This window comes from Xenopus tropicalis, chromosome 4 (assembly GCF_000004195.4).
Source record: "Xenopus tropicalis strain Nigerian chromosome 4, UCB_Xtro_10.0, whole genome shotgun sequence".
NCBI classification, from domain to species: domain Eukaryota; kingdom Metazoa; phylum Chordata; class Amphibia; order Anura; family Pipidae; genus Xenopus; species Xenopus tropicalis.
Genome location: NC_030680.2, coordinates 43,121,595 through 43,139,209, shown reverse-complemented (window position 1 = coordinate 43,139,209; position 17,615 = coordinate 43,121,595). Strand labels below are relative to the sequence as shown.

At 37.5% G+C, this 17,615-nt stretch overlaps 1 protein-coding gene across 1 annotated transcript in view; it reads right to left on the bottom strand.

The window, feature by feature from the left end:
- Window positions 1-5,324: 5,324 nt before the first annotated feature.
- The window catches only part of slc12a4 (solute carrier family 12 (potassium/chloride transporter), member 4), an 86,854-nt gene continuing 74,563 nt past the window's right edge, over window positions 5,325-17,615 (bottom strand). The window contains exons 20-24 of the mRNA XM_002942670.5: window positions 16,782-16,913; window positions 16,577-16,684; window positions 16,314-16,501; window positions 12,908-13,041; window positions 5,325-6,562 (exon numbers count right to left, since the gene is read on the bottom strand). Of these exons, the coding sequence (XP_002942716.1) occupies window positions 6,471-6,562; window positions 12,908-13,041; window positions 16,314-16,501; window positions 16,577-16,684; window positions 16,782-16,913 (654 nt within the window). The 3' untranslated portion in view covers window positions 5,325-6,470. The remainder of the gene's footprint in view (window positions 6,563-12,907; window positions 13,042-16,313; window positions 16,502-16,576; window positions 16,685-16,781; window positions 16,914-17,615) is intronic.

Genomic DNA, 17,615 nt, shown 5'->3' with positions numbered 1-17,615 from the left:
CATTTGTCGTAAACTCGAACCTGTTTATTACTATTCTCTAGATAATCCTGTAAGCAAAAATGTTTTTTGTTTGAAGAAAAAGTTCTGGTATGGTTAAAAACAACTTTTCTGTTTGAGCCAGGTTTACTGAGTTAGCAAATACTTTTCATAATAAAAAGAAATATTATGTGAACATTTTCTTTCATATGCAACTGATTTTGAAAGCAGCAAATCTCCCTAAGCATGCCAATACCAAATATGAATAGCTTTATAGTTCAGTTTGTGTCGTAAGAACCACTATGAGAATGTGTTAGTGTCACACACGGTACGCCACAAACGCCAAGATTCTGGTCTGAGCTCACTTCCCTGCATATAACAGACGCCTTTCACTACGGGAGGAGCCCTCCACTATTCAGATGCCACCAGGACTTAATGTGAGAGAACCAAGGCAATCATTCTGAGCAGGCAAGGGAACCTAATAGTAAACTGGAGTACAGGGAGAGGAGACAAAGTCACAAGGGAAATTGGTCAGTACAAGCAGCAATCGTCAAGGTGGAGGTCAGGCAGAGATCAAGCAGGAAAACGCACCCAGGAACTAGAAAAACTGAACCTACGTTGGGTGATGAAAACATGCGCATGGAACATTAGATATTTAAAGCTCCAGAAGGCAGGCGTGCCCACCGCTCCACTAGACCACCAGGCGCAAGTAATATTACAGTTACTTAGTTAAGCTGTGGTGAAAAACCACCTATGCTGCTTCAAATCTAAAGGGGTGGCTTCTGGGGCACTGGTCGTTTTTATGGGAAAAAAGAACATCCCCTAACAATCTATAAATCTGTAACAGGGTAATCATGTCCCCTTAGAAGCGTCTTTTTCCAGAGAAAACAACCACAAACTTAACAGTCTAACCTTTTAGTTAGAATCTTCAATCCCCTTTACCAGTTCAATTGGTATATGGTTCCAACTCATTTAAATAAGCCCCCAGCTCAGCAAGGGATGCTTTATAAAATGTGGATAAGCTGGCACAGTGATGCACATGTCTTTTCTTTATACTTTGAAATGCTAATAGAAAATAACTGAAAGAGAAGAGACCCTGTTTAATAAAAGCATATACTGTATATACTCGAGTATAAGCCTAGTTTTTCAGCACCCAAAATGTGCTGAAAAAGTCACCTTCGGCTTATACTCGAGTCGGGTGCCATGGGTCCCTCTAGACTAGCACCCTCTCTCCTTTGTGTGCAAATTAGGCCACCTGCAACCAGACCCTCCAGTGCCCTGGTCTAGGCTCCCACTAGCAATACTTATTTCTCCTTACATCTCCTCCGGGACTGGGTCTGCTGCCAGTTTGCCAATGTGCAATGAGCGTGGGGTAGTACTCATATTGTTTTTGTTGACCCTCTTCTCCGCTTACAGAGCTAGTTTACTGTTTTTCTTTGAAATAAATATTTAAAAACATATACCCCACTGATGCCTCAATTAATGTAATTTTATTGGTATTTATTTTGATTGTTAAAACTTAGCAGTAGCTGCTGCATTTCCCATTTTCCCCCCTAGGTTTATACTCGAGTCAATAAGTTTTTCCAGTTTTCTTAGGTAAAATTAGGTACCTCGGCTTATATTCGGATCGGCTTATAGTATATATGGTAATACTAAAATAATTTGTTGAAAAGTAGATCCTAATCCACACTTGGCAAAAACATAAAATAAATAGTACTACAATAAAGGTGTGAATTAGGTGGAGTACCCTTCTGATATTTTATATGGCATTTAGTGACACACCATGTCAGGTTTGACAGAATAAAATAGCTAAAGAGTTCAGAACCTTTCCTAAAATACGAAGGTCAATATTAACCCTTTAACTACTAAGCATGTATGCCGTACAAACTGGCAGAAAAAGGCTCTATCTACAAACACGTACCCCATACGTTCTTAGGCTGATAGAGGCGCATGCTGCCTCTGTGAAGAGTCAGGAGCAATGACAGCCCCCTGGGCAATGAGCCAGAGTGTCATTTTGGTTGGTCAAGTTGGTCCTGTGATTGTTGCAAGACCGCTGATCATACATTTACACAGGCATGCAACACTCAATTGCATGTCTGTTGTGCATTGAAGTTTTTTTGTTTTTGCATTTTTTCATTTTGCACACTAAGGGGCACATTTACTAATCCACGAATCCGAATCATGAATGGGAAAAAATCGTATTGGAAACTAAAATTTCGTAAGATCGCAAATATCCCGAAAATGCTTACGAAAAAATCGTATTAGTCACGATAATATCGTATTGGCGATCCGAAAGTCACGAAATTTTCGTACTGAACAATTGGAAACAGCGGTAAAACCTTTCCGATTTTTTCGTGCAAACATCCGAAAAAGTCGTGCGGACGCCCGAAAAAATCTGCGAAAATACGCTCGGAGCGTTCGTGTTTTTGTAAATGTGCCCCTTAGACACTCATATAAACTTACACACAACCTTTAGATGTGTAAACATAAGTATACACAAACACTCTTGGTATTTTGGCAGGTATTTTCACCACAAATTACACTGTTCTATGGATTTGCATAATTATTGTGGTTTTATTGCATTTAATTTTTTTAGCATAGCTTTGCAAGTTTGGTACTTTGGTGTAGAAGGATGTCTTTACCTATTTTGAATTCATCAGAATGTGTACTTTCCAATAATAAATGGTTTTCTGAGGGGCCCTGAGCAGATGGGGAGACTTAAGGCACATAATACGCTGCAGCGGGCTATGTTTGCAAAAAGCAGAGTTGGCAGGCGAGAAGATTCATTTAGACTATTTTCATTTTGGGGTCTGTACATACCGCATACTTTGGTATACCTATGCATATTGAAAATCAAACTGTTCAGTAGACCTCTGGAATTCATATTTGGGGTGATTGACGTTTGTATGTAAGAACTTGTGTGAGATAAATGCGTAAATGAGTGTAACATTTTTAGGTGATTTTCAGAAATGTCTATAATCCGCTAATTTTAGGAAAGCTTTGCAGATTGGTACTTTGGTGTACATGTTGGATTTGGCTGAATGTGTACTTTCCAAAAATATATTGTTTTCTGGGGGTCTCTTTACAGTTTGGGGGCCTTATGACACTTAGGGGCATATTTATTATGCTGTGTAAAAAACGGCGAGAAAATTCGCCACACATCACCAGGCTTCGCCGTGTAAAAATGGCGTAAAATCGGCGTAATTGTTTTACATGTTTTTTCTTCCACCGGAACTTATGGAAAATAACGGCGTAATATCCGGCGTTCAGATGGCGAACTTTTCCATTTATTTTACACAGCTTTTTACTCCGTTTTTCCGGCAAATTAGTTTTACACAGCATAATAAATACGCCCCTTAATACACAAAGCACAAGGTCTTGTTTGCCGAGGCTAAGTTGGCAGCTGAAAGAATTCATATGCACTATTTTTAATTTGGGGTCTGTACATATAACATACTTTGGTAAATTTATGCATATTGGGAATCAAACTGTTAAGTAAACCTCTGACGTTCATATTTAAGGTGATGTGTCATTGTATGTAAGAAATTCTGTGAGATAAATGTGGCAGATTCAAACATTTGTAGGTGATTTTCAGAAAAGTCATAAAAAATGCTAACTCTAGTAAAGCTTTGCACATTGGTACTTTGGTGTAAAAAGTTGTCTTCACCCATGTTGGATTCCTCAGAATGTGTACTATTCAAGAATATATTGTATTCTTTGGGTCTCTATACAGTTAGTGCATCTTACAACACGTATTATTCAGTCATGGGTCTCTTTTTGCAGAAACGGATTTGGCAGGCCAGAAAAATCCATATGCACTATTTTCATAAATGTGGTGAATTGCAACATTTTTAGGCAATTTGCAGAAATGCCACAAAAACTGCTAACTTTAGAAAAAGCTTTGCTGTTCAGTAGTTTAGGGTAGAAACATATATTTAGCCATTTTGGATTTGTCTGATTGTATACTTTAAAAAAAAAAACCCAAAAAACTGCCATGTGTTTATGAACTAGTGTAAATGTAAGCTATTAAAATAGTATGCACAAGGTATATTTTCAGGTCTCTACATGCCACGTGCTTTGATAAAGCTATGTACAGTGGGCATCAAACTTTTAAGTAGACCTCTGGTGTTTATATTTAGAGTGATTTAAATGGTTATCTAATGACTGTTGGAAATAAGATGCTGCAAAGCTTTAGGGTGATTTTTTGGAAATTTCATCAAAATTGCCAAAGTTTGGAAAGCTTTGTGGCTTTGGAGTAGAATACATGTGTACCCATTTTGAATTTGTGTACTTTGCAAAAATATATGGTTTTCTAGAATGAACATACTTTTTTTGTAGGTTTACCCCACATAAAATGTTGCTAATGTGTTGATTTTGCAGTAACTGAAATGATAGATCATAAGGGGTATGTTTACCTTGGGGCCCCTAAATTAATGATTTTTTTTATATTGGTACCTAATGGTATGTGGGAGATACAGTGTTGCAAAGTGAAAGCTTTGAGGTGCTTTTTGGAAATGTCATCAAAATCGCCAACTTTAGGAAAGCTTTGCGGCTTGGAGTAGAAAGAAATGTGCCCATTTTAGATTTGAGGGAATGTGTACTTTCCAAAAATATATGGTTTTCTGCGATAAGCTTACTTTTTCATAGCTTTATCCCACATAAAATAATGTAAATGTGTCGATTTTGCATTTTGGGGACCCTACATTCATACTTAGGTAAATCTATACATATTGTACGAACTGCTCAGTGAATGCCTGGCATTAATATTTAGGAAGTTTTATCTGGTTAAAATAATATAAGATGCTGTAGATTTGAAGCTTTGAAACAATTTTTCAAAGATTTCACAAACGGATACATATAGGAAAGCATTGCAACTTGGTAGTTTGAAGCACACAGACAGTTTTTCAGGGTTAACTTACTGTTAGTGGAATTTTTGGCCTTGAAAAAGTATGCAGTTTCTGGAGCAGTGATGTGGAAATTTGGTTTACGTCTTGGTGTTTTTGACCTATACAAGTAAGAAATCTCTATAAAACTATAAATATTTGGTATTGGTGCATTCAGGAGACATGGGGCTTTCCAAATCAGTTGTATTTTCGTGCATAAAAATGTATATTTCTGAAAAATACTTGAAAAATATATGGAAACTTTTTTTTTCATTTTTAAAAACATTTAGAAGCCTATATCCTGTAACAGAAGTGGTATTACACAACAATTCTAGTATATTTTGAAAGCTTAGGCTGTCTTGAAAATATAATTTCCCTAAAAGTCCCCCCCTTCCCCACGAAAGGCCCCTAAAGTGAAAGATATCAAAATATTCAAAAACTGTCTGACAATGAAAGTACAATGAATGGGCTAAAACATGTAAATATACTTTAATTACTAATTGAGAAAATTCCTGTATAAGGCCAGCTTCAAACTGGATTGTGTTATCCAGTCAGTGTGAAGTGTGGGTACCCTCAGAAGAAAGACTGGTATGGATATTTGCATAATTGCACATACAAGCACATTCCTAGGAATTGATCTGATGCATGATTAGATGAAGGTTTAAAAAAAAAAAAAAAAAAAAAAAAGGAGTCTTTATTTGACTTTAATTACTTTAACCCAATTCATGCCAAACAATAAAAAAAGGATTTTATTTGACTTCTTTTCTTTTCAGAATAGTGTTCAGGCACTGACTGGCAATCTTTGGATTCTGGCAAATGCCAGAGGGGCTGCTGTAAGATGGCACAGACAGTCAATATTTAGTGGACTGGTGGGGGCTCTTTAGATCTGTGTGCTATAAATGCCAGGGCTTAGGGCTTTTTAATCTCAGTCCAGGCCTGCAACAAGGTCATATGTTTTTATTGAGACACCGCCTCTTTCTTTCTAATATTTATACTTTTACATATAATTGGAGGTTTCTTTAATGTTTTCTTAGACAAATGCCTAGATTACTAGTAGAAAAAAAGAGTTAATGCATGTTTGAGGGTCACTCAATATTTAAACATGACTTTTAAGTTTGTAACAACACCGTAAAATGAGTAATATTTTGCCTGCAGATGTAGGTACAGGTTTCATGGCAAGCTATTCAACTCAAGGTACAACTGCGAGGATTTAGTAGAAGATGTTAGTAGAAGGGCTAAGGGAAAATAATGTAAATTAGTACTACTTTTGTGTTATGTAATTTTAATTTGACTACTTCATTAAAAAATTTAGTGAAAATAAGTTACTTTTTAACTTAAGAATGCCACTTTCAAACTTGCACTAACCCTTTTAAAACGAGTACTAACGTAATAAATATGTGAAAATAAGGTAGCGGCTGAATATCTATACCTTTTGCTTTATAGACAAGGCACAGTCTTTATAACCATGGGTTGTGCTGTAGTTCATTGCTTTCGTAGATTTATAGATCCTTCAAACCAAAGATGTAAAATTAGTCTAAGATATTTTTTTCCTGCTTGTTTATAAGCTTAATCTGAAGGCAAAGTTCAAAGTTGTATGTCAGAAACAGTGGATTATGAATAGATGGTGATTACTTCTCGTCCTCCCCCACGTACCAACAGGACCCTCTCCAAACCTTCAGTGAGTACTTCAAGAAATTCCATGTCTTTTTAAAGGTTGTTAAGGTTGTTTAAAGATAATAGAAAATTCCAATACATGTTTGTAACAAAGAACCTTTTTAGAAAACACTTTCTGCATTTATATGCAAAATTAAATGCATATAACATGCCAGCTATTTTAAGGAGCTCACATCTATATAAAATCCAGTACATACCTAAGAATATGTAGACACTTATTAGACCTTTGCTTAATTTTATGCAACTGTTATTAATGGGTGTGGTTGAAGAAGGCAATCCTCTTGGGCCAAACATGACTTTCTAATTGTCATAGGATGCCACCTGTCCATCAGATCAGTTCATCAAATTTCTGCCCAGCTAGACCTGCCCTGCCAACTTGAAAATTGGTGCTCACTATACAAAGGGCTGGAAACAGAACTATATGGACTGATTGGTATCTCTGACTTTTAAAGGGCAAAACTGGTACTAATTGAGAAAGTCAGGACACACTGATGAAATGTGCTGAGTGGTATTGACTTTTGTCTGATAAGATAACATTGCACTACAACACTGCAACGGTTTTTATTTGTGTGCACCTGCACACAAGACTAAGATTCTCACACAAAATGCCAGTCATTAGCTGGAGTGGTAAAAAACACGCCACCACTGGACTATGGATTAGTGGGAAGGTGTTCTCATCTGGCAGTGTGATGGATGAATCTGGGTTTGGCAGATGCAAGAGGAACACTACACCAAGGTGCACATATACTAAAACTAAGGTTTTTCTGGCCTTGAAAGTTGCATAAACTAGAGATTGGATAAAGTTCTATTAAACTCGTTAAGTGCTGTATTTAGAAATATCCCAGGTAATGCCTTACTCGCTTGTACGAAATGTCGAGTTGGGTTTTAGAGCTTAGTGTAGTTGGGGAGGGTGGGGGGGGGGAGTGCAGTGTAGACAGGATGGGCCAGGGCAGAGGGGAGGAAGGAAGATGGGCAGCAATTGTAAATCTCTGCTTGTTACTTATGCTGAATATGTATTTGGGTGCAACAATGATACAGAGATGGGATACATTATGTCCACAGCCAAAACGGCATCTGAGTAGGATTTTTTTTTTTTATAAACACTTCATTTTATTTAAAATATTTGTTACTTTGCAGTGTGGGTCTCACATAATAGTCTTACTAGTACCCCTGTTTGCCCACATGCCCCTCAAAGAGATTACATGACCTGCAGCTGTTACGGCTGAATCTCACCACATTAATTATGGGAAGTGATTTACCTCCAGCTTTTTTAATGGCTTTTGTCTTGTTTTGGAATCCCTGGGGAATCCAGAATGTTGTTTTGTGGCTTTGTCCTTTGTTTTCTAACCTTGTTGAGCATTCCTTTTCTTTTACTTCTGTGAACTTGTAGCTCAAGCGCAGCGCAAAAGGCCCACAGCCAGAGACAGACAAGAGACCCAGCAGCATTTATGAATATATTCTTATGTCAATGTACTACTTATATTTTTCAGAAGACCAAACCGGAGCCTCACACCAATCCTCGTGTACTACATCTAAAATAATATATGTCTAAAAGACAAAAATATTCTTCCTTATGGATGCTCTAGGATCTGGTGGATTAAATTAAAGTATTGTTCTTAACACTTTTATATGATCTTAATTCACATAATATCACCTGTATTCAATACTGATATTATGATTTAATTATTACCACTTCATATAATCATAATTAAAAATTAAATACAAACACTATATAAGAATAAATCATGATTTTAATATGCAATTATTTGTGGATTACAAATATATCACTTAATTTATAGGTAGTCCTTCATGCATGGTGTATGTATATACAGTGGAGGAAATAATTATTTGACCCCTCACTGATTTTGTAAGTTTGTCCAATGACAAAGAAATCAAAAGTCTCAGAACAGTATCATTTCAATGGTAGGTTTATTTTAACAGTGGCAGATAGCACATCAAAAGGAAAATCGAAAAAATAACTTTAAATAAAAGATAGCAACTGATTTGCATTTCATTGAGTGAAATAAGTTTTTGAACCCTCTAACAAAAAAAGACTTAATACTTAATGGAAAAACCCTTGTTTGCAAGCACAGAGGTCAAACGTTTCTTGTAATTGATGACCAAGTTTGCGCACATTTTAGGAGGAATGTTGGTCCACTCCTCTTTGCAGATCATCTCTAAATCCCTAAGGTTTCGAGGCTGTCTCTGTGCAACTCTGAGCTTGAGCTCCCTCCATAGGTTTTCTATTGGATTAAGGTCCGAAGACTGACTAGGCCACTCCATGACCTTAATGTGCTTCTTCTTGAGCCACTCCTTTGTTGCCTTTGCTGTATGTTTTGGGTCATTGTCGTGCTGGAACACCCATCCACAACCCATTTTCAGTTTCCTGGCAGAGGGAAGGAGGTTGTCGTTCAGGATTTCACGATACATGGCTCCATCCATTTTCCCGTTAATGCGAATAAGTTGTCCTGTGCCCTTAGCAGAAAAACACCCCCAAAGCAAAATGTTTCCACCCCCATGCTTGACGGTGGGGACGGTGTTTTGGGGGTCATAGGCAGCATTTTTCTTCCTCCAAACACAGCGAGTTGAGTTAATGCCAAAGAGCTCTATTTTGGTCTCATCAGACCACAGCACCTTCTCCCAGTCACTCACAGAATCATTCAGGTGTTCATTGGCAAACTTCAGACGGGCCTGCACATGTGCCTTCTTGAGCAGGGGGACCTTGCGAGCCCTGCAGGATTTTAATCCATTGCGGTGTAATGTGTTTCCAATGGTTTTCTTTTGAGGTCATTACTAACTCCTCCCGTGTAGTTCTAGGATGCTTTTTCACCTTTCTCAGAATCATTGACACCCCACGAGGTGAGATCTTGCGTGGAGCCCCAGAGCGAGGTCGATTCATGGTCATTTTGTGCTCCTTCCATTTTCGAACAATCGCACTAACAGTTGTCACCTTCTCTCCCAGCTTCTTGCTAATGGTTTTGTAGCCCATTCCAGCCTTGTGCAGGTCTACAATTTTGTCTCTGACATCCTTGGACAGCTCTTTGGTCTTTCCCATGTTGGAGAGTTTGGAGTCTGCTTGATTGATTGATTCTGTGGACAGGTGTCTTTTATACAGGTGATTAGTTAAGACAGGTGTCCTTAATGAGGTTGACTAATTGAGTAGAAGTGTCTAACCACTCTGTGGGAGCCAGAACTCTTAATGGTTGGTAGGGGTTCAAAAACTTATTTCACTCAATGAAATGCAAATCAGTTGCTATCTTTTATTTAAAGTTATTTTTTCGATTTTCCTTTTGATGTGCTATCTGCCACTGTTAAAATAAACCTACCATTGAAATGATACTGTTCTGAGACTTTTCATTTCTTTGTCATTGGACAAACTTACAAAATCAGCGAGGGGTCAAATAATTATTTCCTCCACTGTATATATATATATATATATATATATATATATATATATATATATATACACATACATACATTTTTTTTTTTAGTTAATTTTGATAATCTATCATGATATTTCTATATAGTTGGACTGACATGTAAATTTGCGCATCACCATGGAGACGCACCACGTGTGTAAACCATAATGACGCACTCAACGTAATGAAATGACGTCACAAGGGCTAGCGATTCTGCCCTCCCCCCTTCTATTGACCTTTCCTTCACTTTTAACACATCATACCTCCTTTCTTTGTTATACTAATTGGTGTCAAAGGTGATTGTGGGTGCATTAAGGATTTCAGCCCATTGTTAGTTACCATGATTTAATTCCCTGAAGCGGCCTCCTGGTACACTATGTTTATGGGTGTCCTAAACATAAAAGTTACGTTTTATTTAATTACTGATCACTTGGTGGTAACTTTCCACAAATCATTCTCCTTATATTTGTTATTTTGATCCTGAACACTCCCTGTAGAATACTTTTTCTCTATACAAGTGGAAGGTATCCCTATTTACATTCAATTGAATGTTGTACTACTATGCACTTTAATAATACCTGGCCCTCCAGGGCCTTATGCAGCCCAGCACTTACATCATGTATTTGTGATTTTTTTTAAAAAGGGCACACAATGTTTACAAAGGCCATAGATGTTAAATACTGTTTATGTCAGGCATTTTTTTTTCTATCATAATATCTTGCTGTAGGGGTGCATCAAGTGTCATGCAACAAGTGCTTGGCAGCAAACAAGCAACCTTTTATTAGGCTTGGTCCTTTAGGGGTCAAACGGGGCCGTTATAGGCTGAAAAGGATGCTCAGGCTGTGTTTCTGATGCCCCCTAGGCCTAAATTATCTATTTATATTTCTTGTGGAAATTGTCAAAATATATATATATATTTAAAACATTACAACTTTGTCATCAATATATCTTGTTGGATTTTGTAAGTATTGATTTAATATTTTCATTAAAATATATTTAACTTGAAAAATGTTTGTCTTTATTTTGGTTCAAGATGAGATAAATTTGTAAAAGGCAAGAAGTTGAAGAGGTATAAGTTGCTGGGCCAATCAGTAAGGTGCCATGAATTGAAGGGAAAACAGGAAATGATATAACTTCCCCTTGAAATGCGTGTATGAAAAATGTGCTTCACTTCCCCTTCAAAGTGTGAAAAAGAAAACAATGATGGGGTTAACTTCCCCTTGAAAGTGTTAAGCAAACCACTTGGATTCAACTTCCCCTTGAAAGTGTTTTGTAAACCACTCTTGGGTTTAACTTCCCCTTGAAAGTGTGTAGCAAACCAACAAAAGTCATGTGGTTAACTTCCCCATGACAGTGTGTAGCAAAAGGACAAGCTGACAATAAATATTCATCTTTTTTACCATTTTTGATTTAAACTCAAACATGTCTATTATTTGAAGCCTTCCATAGGACTCAAGGGTACTTGACAGATCAAACCTGCAAATCTGTATTCCCGAATTGCGAAGTGTTTAAGTTCTTTTTGGGAAACTCGAATTGTTCGATAAAACTTCCCAAGAAACTTGATGTTTCCGATATTGTTTTATCAAAGAATTCGAGTTTTCCAAAAAGAACTCAAACACTTAGTTACAGGACATTTACGAACAGTTTTTCGGCAGTACTCGATGTTCCCGACATTGTTCCACAAAAAGTTCGAGTACTGCTAAAAAACCATTCGTAAAATTTCAAAATTAAATTGAAGTAAAAAAAACAAAAAACCCAGACATTATCTCAAAATAGCTTAGTAAATGTGCCCCTAAGTGCCTGCATGCATACTGCCAAATTTGGTAGTAGAGAAATAAAGGTCTAGGGATACATTTCATGGTTTGAGCTTGTCCCCTTAATTCTAGCTTGTCCCCTTAATTCTAGCAAAGGGACAGTATTCCTTCAACTAAAAACTGTAATTTTAGTGAAACAAAAAGTAATCAACTTTCCAATATATAATAATTAAATTCAATGGTTTTAATGTATTTGTAAATGTAATTGCTATTGAAATCTGTTTACATTCTCTGCACTTTTGGCTAGATGGGCCGGAGGAGTCCTGACTTCTGTCAGATCCAGAGAATAGAAAGGGATGAACAAATACTACTGTTATACAAATTACATTTACAAAAAACATTCAAAAGATTGAAGTATTTTTAACGTACATTGTAAATTTGCTTTGGATTACATTTTTTTCTATATGCAAAAAACAGTTATTGGGTGGTTCCCTAGAATGCTGCAGCATACAATGACATTCTAGAAAACATTCTAGAAAACAATGCTTCTGTGTATAGTGTGAGGCCCATAAAAAAAAAAAAGCTTACCGAGTTTGTAAGTGTTTGGAAAAACACAGATCCTAGACCTGAACTCATTAAAGGAACAGCAACACCAAAAAATAAAAGTGTTTCAAAGTAATTAAACTATAATGTACTTATGGTCTGCACTGGTACAACTGGTGCCTTTGTTTTAGAAACTTTACTACAGTTTATATAAAAAAGCTGCTGTGTAGCCACGGGGTCAGCCATTGAAAGCACAGCTTATCTGTTATCTACTGTGTATCCTGTGCTTGAATGGCTGCCCCCATGGCTACACAGCAGCTTTTTATATAAACTATAGTAGTGTTTCTGAAGCAAACACACCAATGTTACCAATGCTGGGCAACAGTACATTGTACTGCCATTTCTTTAAAACACTTACATTCTTAGATGTTACTGTTCCTTTAAACACCTTTGAAATAAATTGTAATGCTGTAAAGGATGTTATAGCCGCAAAAAAGGGGGGCAAAATCCATATTAATGCATCTGATTTCTAAAGAAAATGTTCTGGGGGTGATGTTGGTGTGTACACATACTTTTCGCCATGTAATGTTCCTGCAAACGATTTTGCAAACCACACATACATATAAATCAACAGAAACATATCTTAATGAAAGGATACAGTTTTCATCCCCATCTGTATTTTTGGGGGGACCTGGCATGTTGAGAAGAACTAATTTGGCATCATGTGACCTTGTCACTATGACCTCATTTAGTTTAACTGCAGTGTGCATCCGTCGAACATTAGACTGGTCCCTGTGATGATACAAACCCCCCCCCCAAAAAAGTCAGACTGTGATGCATATAAATTCAGTAGCATCCAAACATAAGTAAATCTGCTTCTATAGACCTGTGTGTACCTCTGTTTATGAGTACATGTAGAAAAGTACTTCTGGATGGGGGTACCAAAAGAGAAGTGACCTTTTGGTACTAGCGATGCTTTTGTGGCTTGAAATTCCAGGCAGATGACAGCATGGGCAGGGTAAGTGATGTTTTGGGGTGTGGTTATGACATCAAGCGGAAAGCTTTTGACATGGTGATGGGCTGATAGCCATGTCATTAACTTAAAAATCCTGTCCGGATTTCCTAATTTGGAAATCTGGACAGGCAGTTTTCACCCGGACAGCAGAAAAATAGGGTTGTCCAGGTGATCACCAGACACGCGCCAACCCTACTTGGCATTGATTATCCGTTCTCCCTGAAGTCTTGTAACTCTTATGTAAACAAACTTTTTAAGTCACTTTACTGCATGTTTACTCTTTTACTGTTTGCTCTTATCCTGTGCCACAACTGGCTGATTACTTTTGCTGGTTAAACAATTCAGATCAGTTGTGACTCCCAGACCTGTGTGCATTAGTCCCCAGCTCTTACTCTTGCTATTAAAATATTTTTAGTGGAAAGTATTTGCTAGGGGTGAGCAGTTGCAAGTGTGATTTGTTCCAAAGGGATTCATAAACAAGTTATCTAGATGAGCTTAATAAAAATATTTTATTTACTGGTAAATTTGCTCTCTGCATTTATTTTCATCTCTGCCGTTGTGTGCATTTTTGGACAAGACTGTCCACTAACCCCTAGCAAATTAAGCCATGGCCATTTTAATTAGACAGTCTCCCCAGATTAAGGGACTAACATATGACACAATACAGGAAAAAATGTCATTCTGCAGCCTCGATGGTGGTATCATTCTGGGAAAGCCAGGATTCTTAGCGCAAGAAAAAAAAAATGATTTAGAGCAAAAGAAAATCATGGATGAATGCTGATATATTAGTTAAACAGCAGACATTAAGAAGGGCACAAGAAGGCAGGAAGAAGCAAGAGTTGGAATCTGAATGAGGTTAGGACAGTAGAATAATAAAAAGGCTTTAAGCAAAGGGACAGAAATACAAATGCATATAAGTTGGTATGGAGCAAAGCCCAGAGTTTAGAGAGACATATCCTGCAGCCAGTAAAATTAAGACAAAAGTGAAAAAATGTGGGAAGAGGATTTGAAATGTCTGTGCATCCACCTATTGGCAGTAACGTCCACCTATTGGCAGTAACTAGAGGACAAATGTGTGCATAAGCTTTGCCATTAGCAGGTAGATTGTAGTGCTTTGTCTTCATAGTATGGCTGCAGCAGATAGGTAGGTTCCTCAGAAGTACACCAGTAAAACGTCCAATATTTTAAGCAGTCCATTAAATTTTAGTAGCAGGCAGAGATCAAGGTCCTCTGTAATGGCTCTACTTGTTGAACACCTTGTTACATGGGTTCATATAACTTGTAAACGAATCACTTGAGAACTAATCACCCTTTCAAATGTTCTCACCTAAAGATATCTTAAATTATTGGTGTAGCTCCATTTTGTTGTTTACTACATTTAAACCTATTTGGCTAAAACTCTCGCAACACATAACCCATATTTTCTGGCTCATGGTGTGAAAGAAGCACATTTGACTCCACTTTCTCCTAATGGTAGTATTGCTAGTAAGAACCTGGTTGGCACAATGCTGAAAATATTGGCTTGGTCTATTAGGATTGGGGGAGCAGGCTATTGAAAAGTAGATGCAGTTTGAGTCAGAACATTTTCTTTTTGCTAACAACCTAAAATTAAACATGGCAAAATTCATAGTAAAAATCTCTCACTGGGGGTTATGTAATAAAAAGGCCCAAGTTTGCTAATTATCTAGTAATCAACAGCAACCAAAGAACAAGTAGCATGCAGTAGTCAGCTATTTGAAAACAAATATCTGGGTTACTAGATGTGGACAAGCTTAGGATGACCAGGCATTCACTTATGCCCGTTGGAGGCCCCCTGCATGGTCTTTCAGCAGCACTTATTGGCCTGTGTATGGCCACATTAACACAGGTATACTCTTGATTGTCTGCCATTAAACCTAACAAATTGCCATTTTTTACTAATTCAACATCCAGAACTGTCCATTACCATCCTCCCAGGCATGGAGCCTTGAAGTTATCCATGACTGGGTGGAACTGCAAATTCTAGGTACATACAGTATGAACATATACAGTAGGTTAGTAATTTCTGTCTCACAGGGGCTGTGCTTTAGATATGCCAGCTAACAAGAATGGTAAAGTTCTCCTGAGGAAAAGTGTGAAAGTAGCAACCCCTTGCCCATGTGTAGGAACACACACCTGGAAAGACAACTAAGACAATTTCTTATCCTTCAACTGGAAAGCACTGGAAAGTGACAAGGTGTCACTTTACTGGTAAGAATAATACTTAACAAATTTTATCTATTATGGATAAAAAGCTTGATCCTCTGTATTTACTTAATAGTTACTACAGCACTCATTTGTTATTGCTTCCAGAGCCAGATTTTATTTGCGGTGCCCAAAGGCTGCCTCATTCTTGCCTGCCCCTTTTTGGTCAGATACGGAGCACTGGGGCATTTGTTGTTCTCAAGTATCTTTGTTACAGTTTAATATAAGGGTCCTCAAACTTTTTAAACAGGGGGCCAGTTCACGGTCCTGTTGGGGGGCTGGACTATAGTTTGGAAAAAACAATAGTTTTTTTTCCTGGCCTGACTATCACTGGCAGTGGCCCCTAAATATTCAACACTGAGCCAAGCCACAAAGAAAAAAAAAAAAAAAATCTTCGGTAGGGCCCCCACCCACTTGCAAATAAATACTGCTCTCCTACCTGAGAGCCAGCGGGGAGTCGTAATTATTAGGGAGGGGGAGCATTGTGATGCGACAGCAGACAGGATTTCTGTGGGGGGCTGTATCCGGCCCGCGTGCTGTAGTTGGGGAACCCAAGGTTCCTGGTGCCTAATACATTTCAGCTTTACATTTTAGTAAGGGCCCAGCTAAGAGAGGGGGTCAGAGTAACAGTATTCTACAGGTCAGCAGCTGAGGTAAGAAAAGGGAAATTATTCAACCTTCCCTCTACCCATTAAAGCAATTTGTTAGAGTGTCAATGCACACAATGCAGTCCTATCCTTATCACCTGCCATAAAACTGACACCAAATTAATTTAAAAGAATATTAAAGAATAAAAAAAAAAAAAAAAAAAGCATAAACAACTCACGGCTTTATATCTGCAAGCTCCCTAAAATGCATTGTTTCATTGTTTCTGTTTTTCCATTGAGCATTATATTTATCTTTTGTCCAAGTCATATGTATCTTAGCTAGCTCCAATTCTGGCTCTTCATCCTCCTCATCAGAATAGTAACTCTCAACAGGAATGATGGAATTTCTATCCTTCACCAATTGAGCCTAATTCGGAACAGAAATCTTTATTAAGATTTTAACTGGATCACTAGAAACATATTGCAACATGGCAGGACCTACCTCCCTATCCCTTTCTGTTTTTGTGAGACGCATCTGTCTAAGCATCTGTGATCGCTGCTCCATCATCAGTGTCCGCTCATATGTGTATGCAGAGATGTCACTATTGTGCTTGTAGAAGAGAAAATAAAATACTATATGGTTTTACAGTTGACAGGACATATACAGTAAACTGTACTGCTGTAACATAAGGCTCATTTAGACTTACCATTTCCACTACTTCAACTTCTGCTTCTAGACGCAAGTGATAAAGGAATGTTGCCAGGTCTTTCTTCATTTGGATACTATTGTCATCCAACTGAGCCACAGTAAAAATGCGCATTTTGCACTTTTTCCAGACCTGCCACAAAAAAACATATTATATTAACAGCTGTATGAATGGCTGCTAATTTTAAAACATGATAAAAAAAATTAAAAAAAAACAAAAAAAAACTGTTTTACAAACTCATCTGGAAGGTCTAACTACATTTTAGCAATGGCCACATTTTAACAAACACCTGCAGAAGTACTAAACACAAAAGGTTTCTTCTTAGTTGAGACAAACATATCATTATAACCCACCAAATATACTTTATGTGACATAAAAATACAGATGAGCAGATGCAATGGTGTCTTTGGTCCAAAATAGGGCAACACAATTAATTCGTTTCACCACTACAATTAGAAGCATTCCTGTGCTTCATGATGCACCTTGCAAAAGACAATGAAACAATACAGTCTGCTTAATTTGTATAGAAAAGGGAATTTTGTTTTTATCAAGGGAAAATGTACATGTGATTCATTTACAAGTGATATGAATGCTTTTAACAAAGATCAACTTGTAGAGCCATTACAAAGGACCTTGATATCTGCCTGCTACTAAAAATTAATGGACTGCTTAAAATATTAGATGTTTTACTGGTATATTTCTGAGAAACCTTCCCACCTGCTGCAGCCATACTATGAAGACAAAGCACTATAATTTACCTGAAGGTTTAACTTCCTTCCTTCAATTGCGTCTCTCACACACTGCTGGCTCCTAGCTGTTAGCTCAGATTACAGC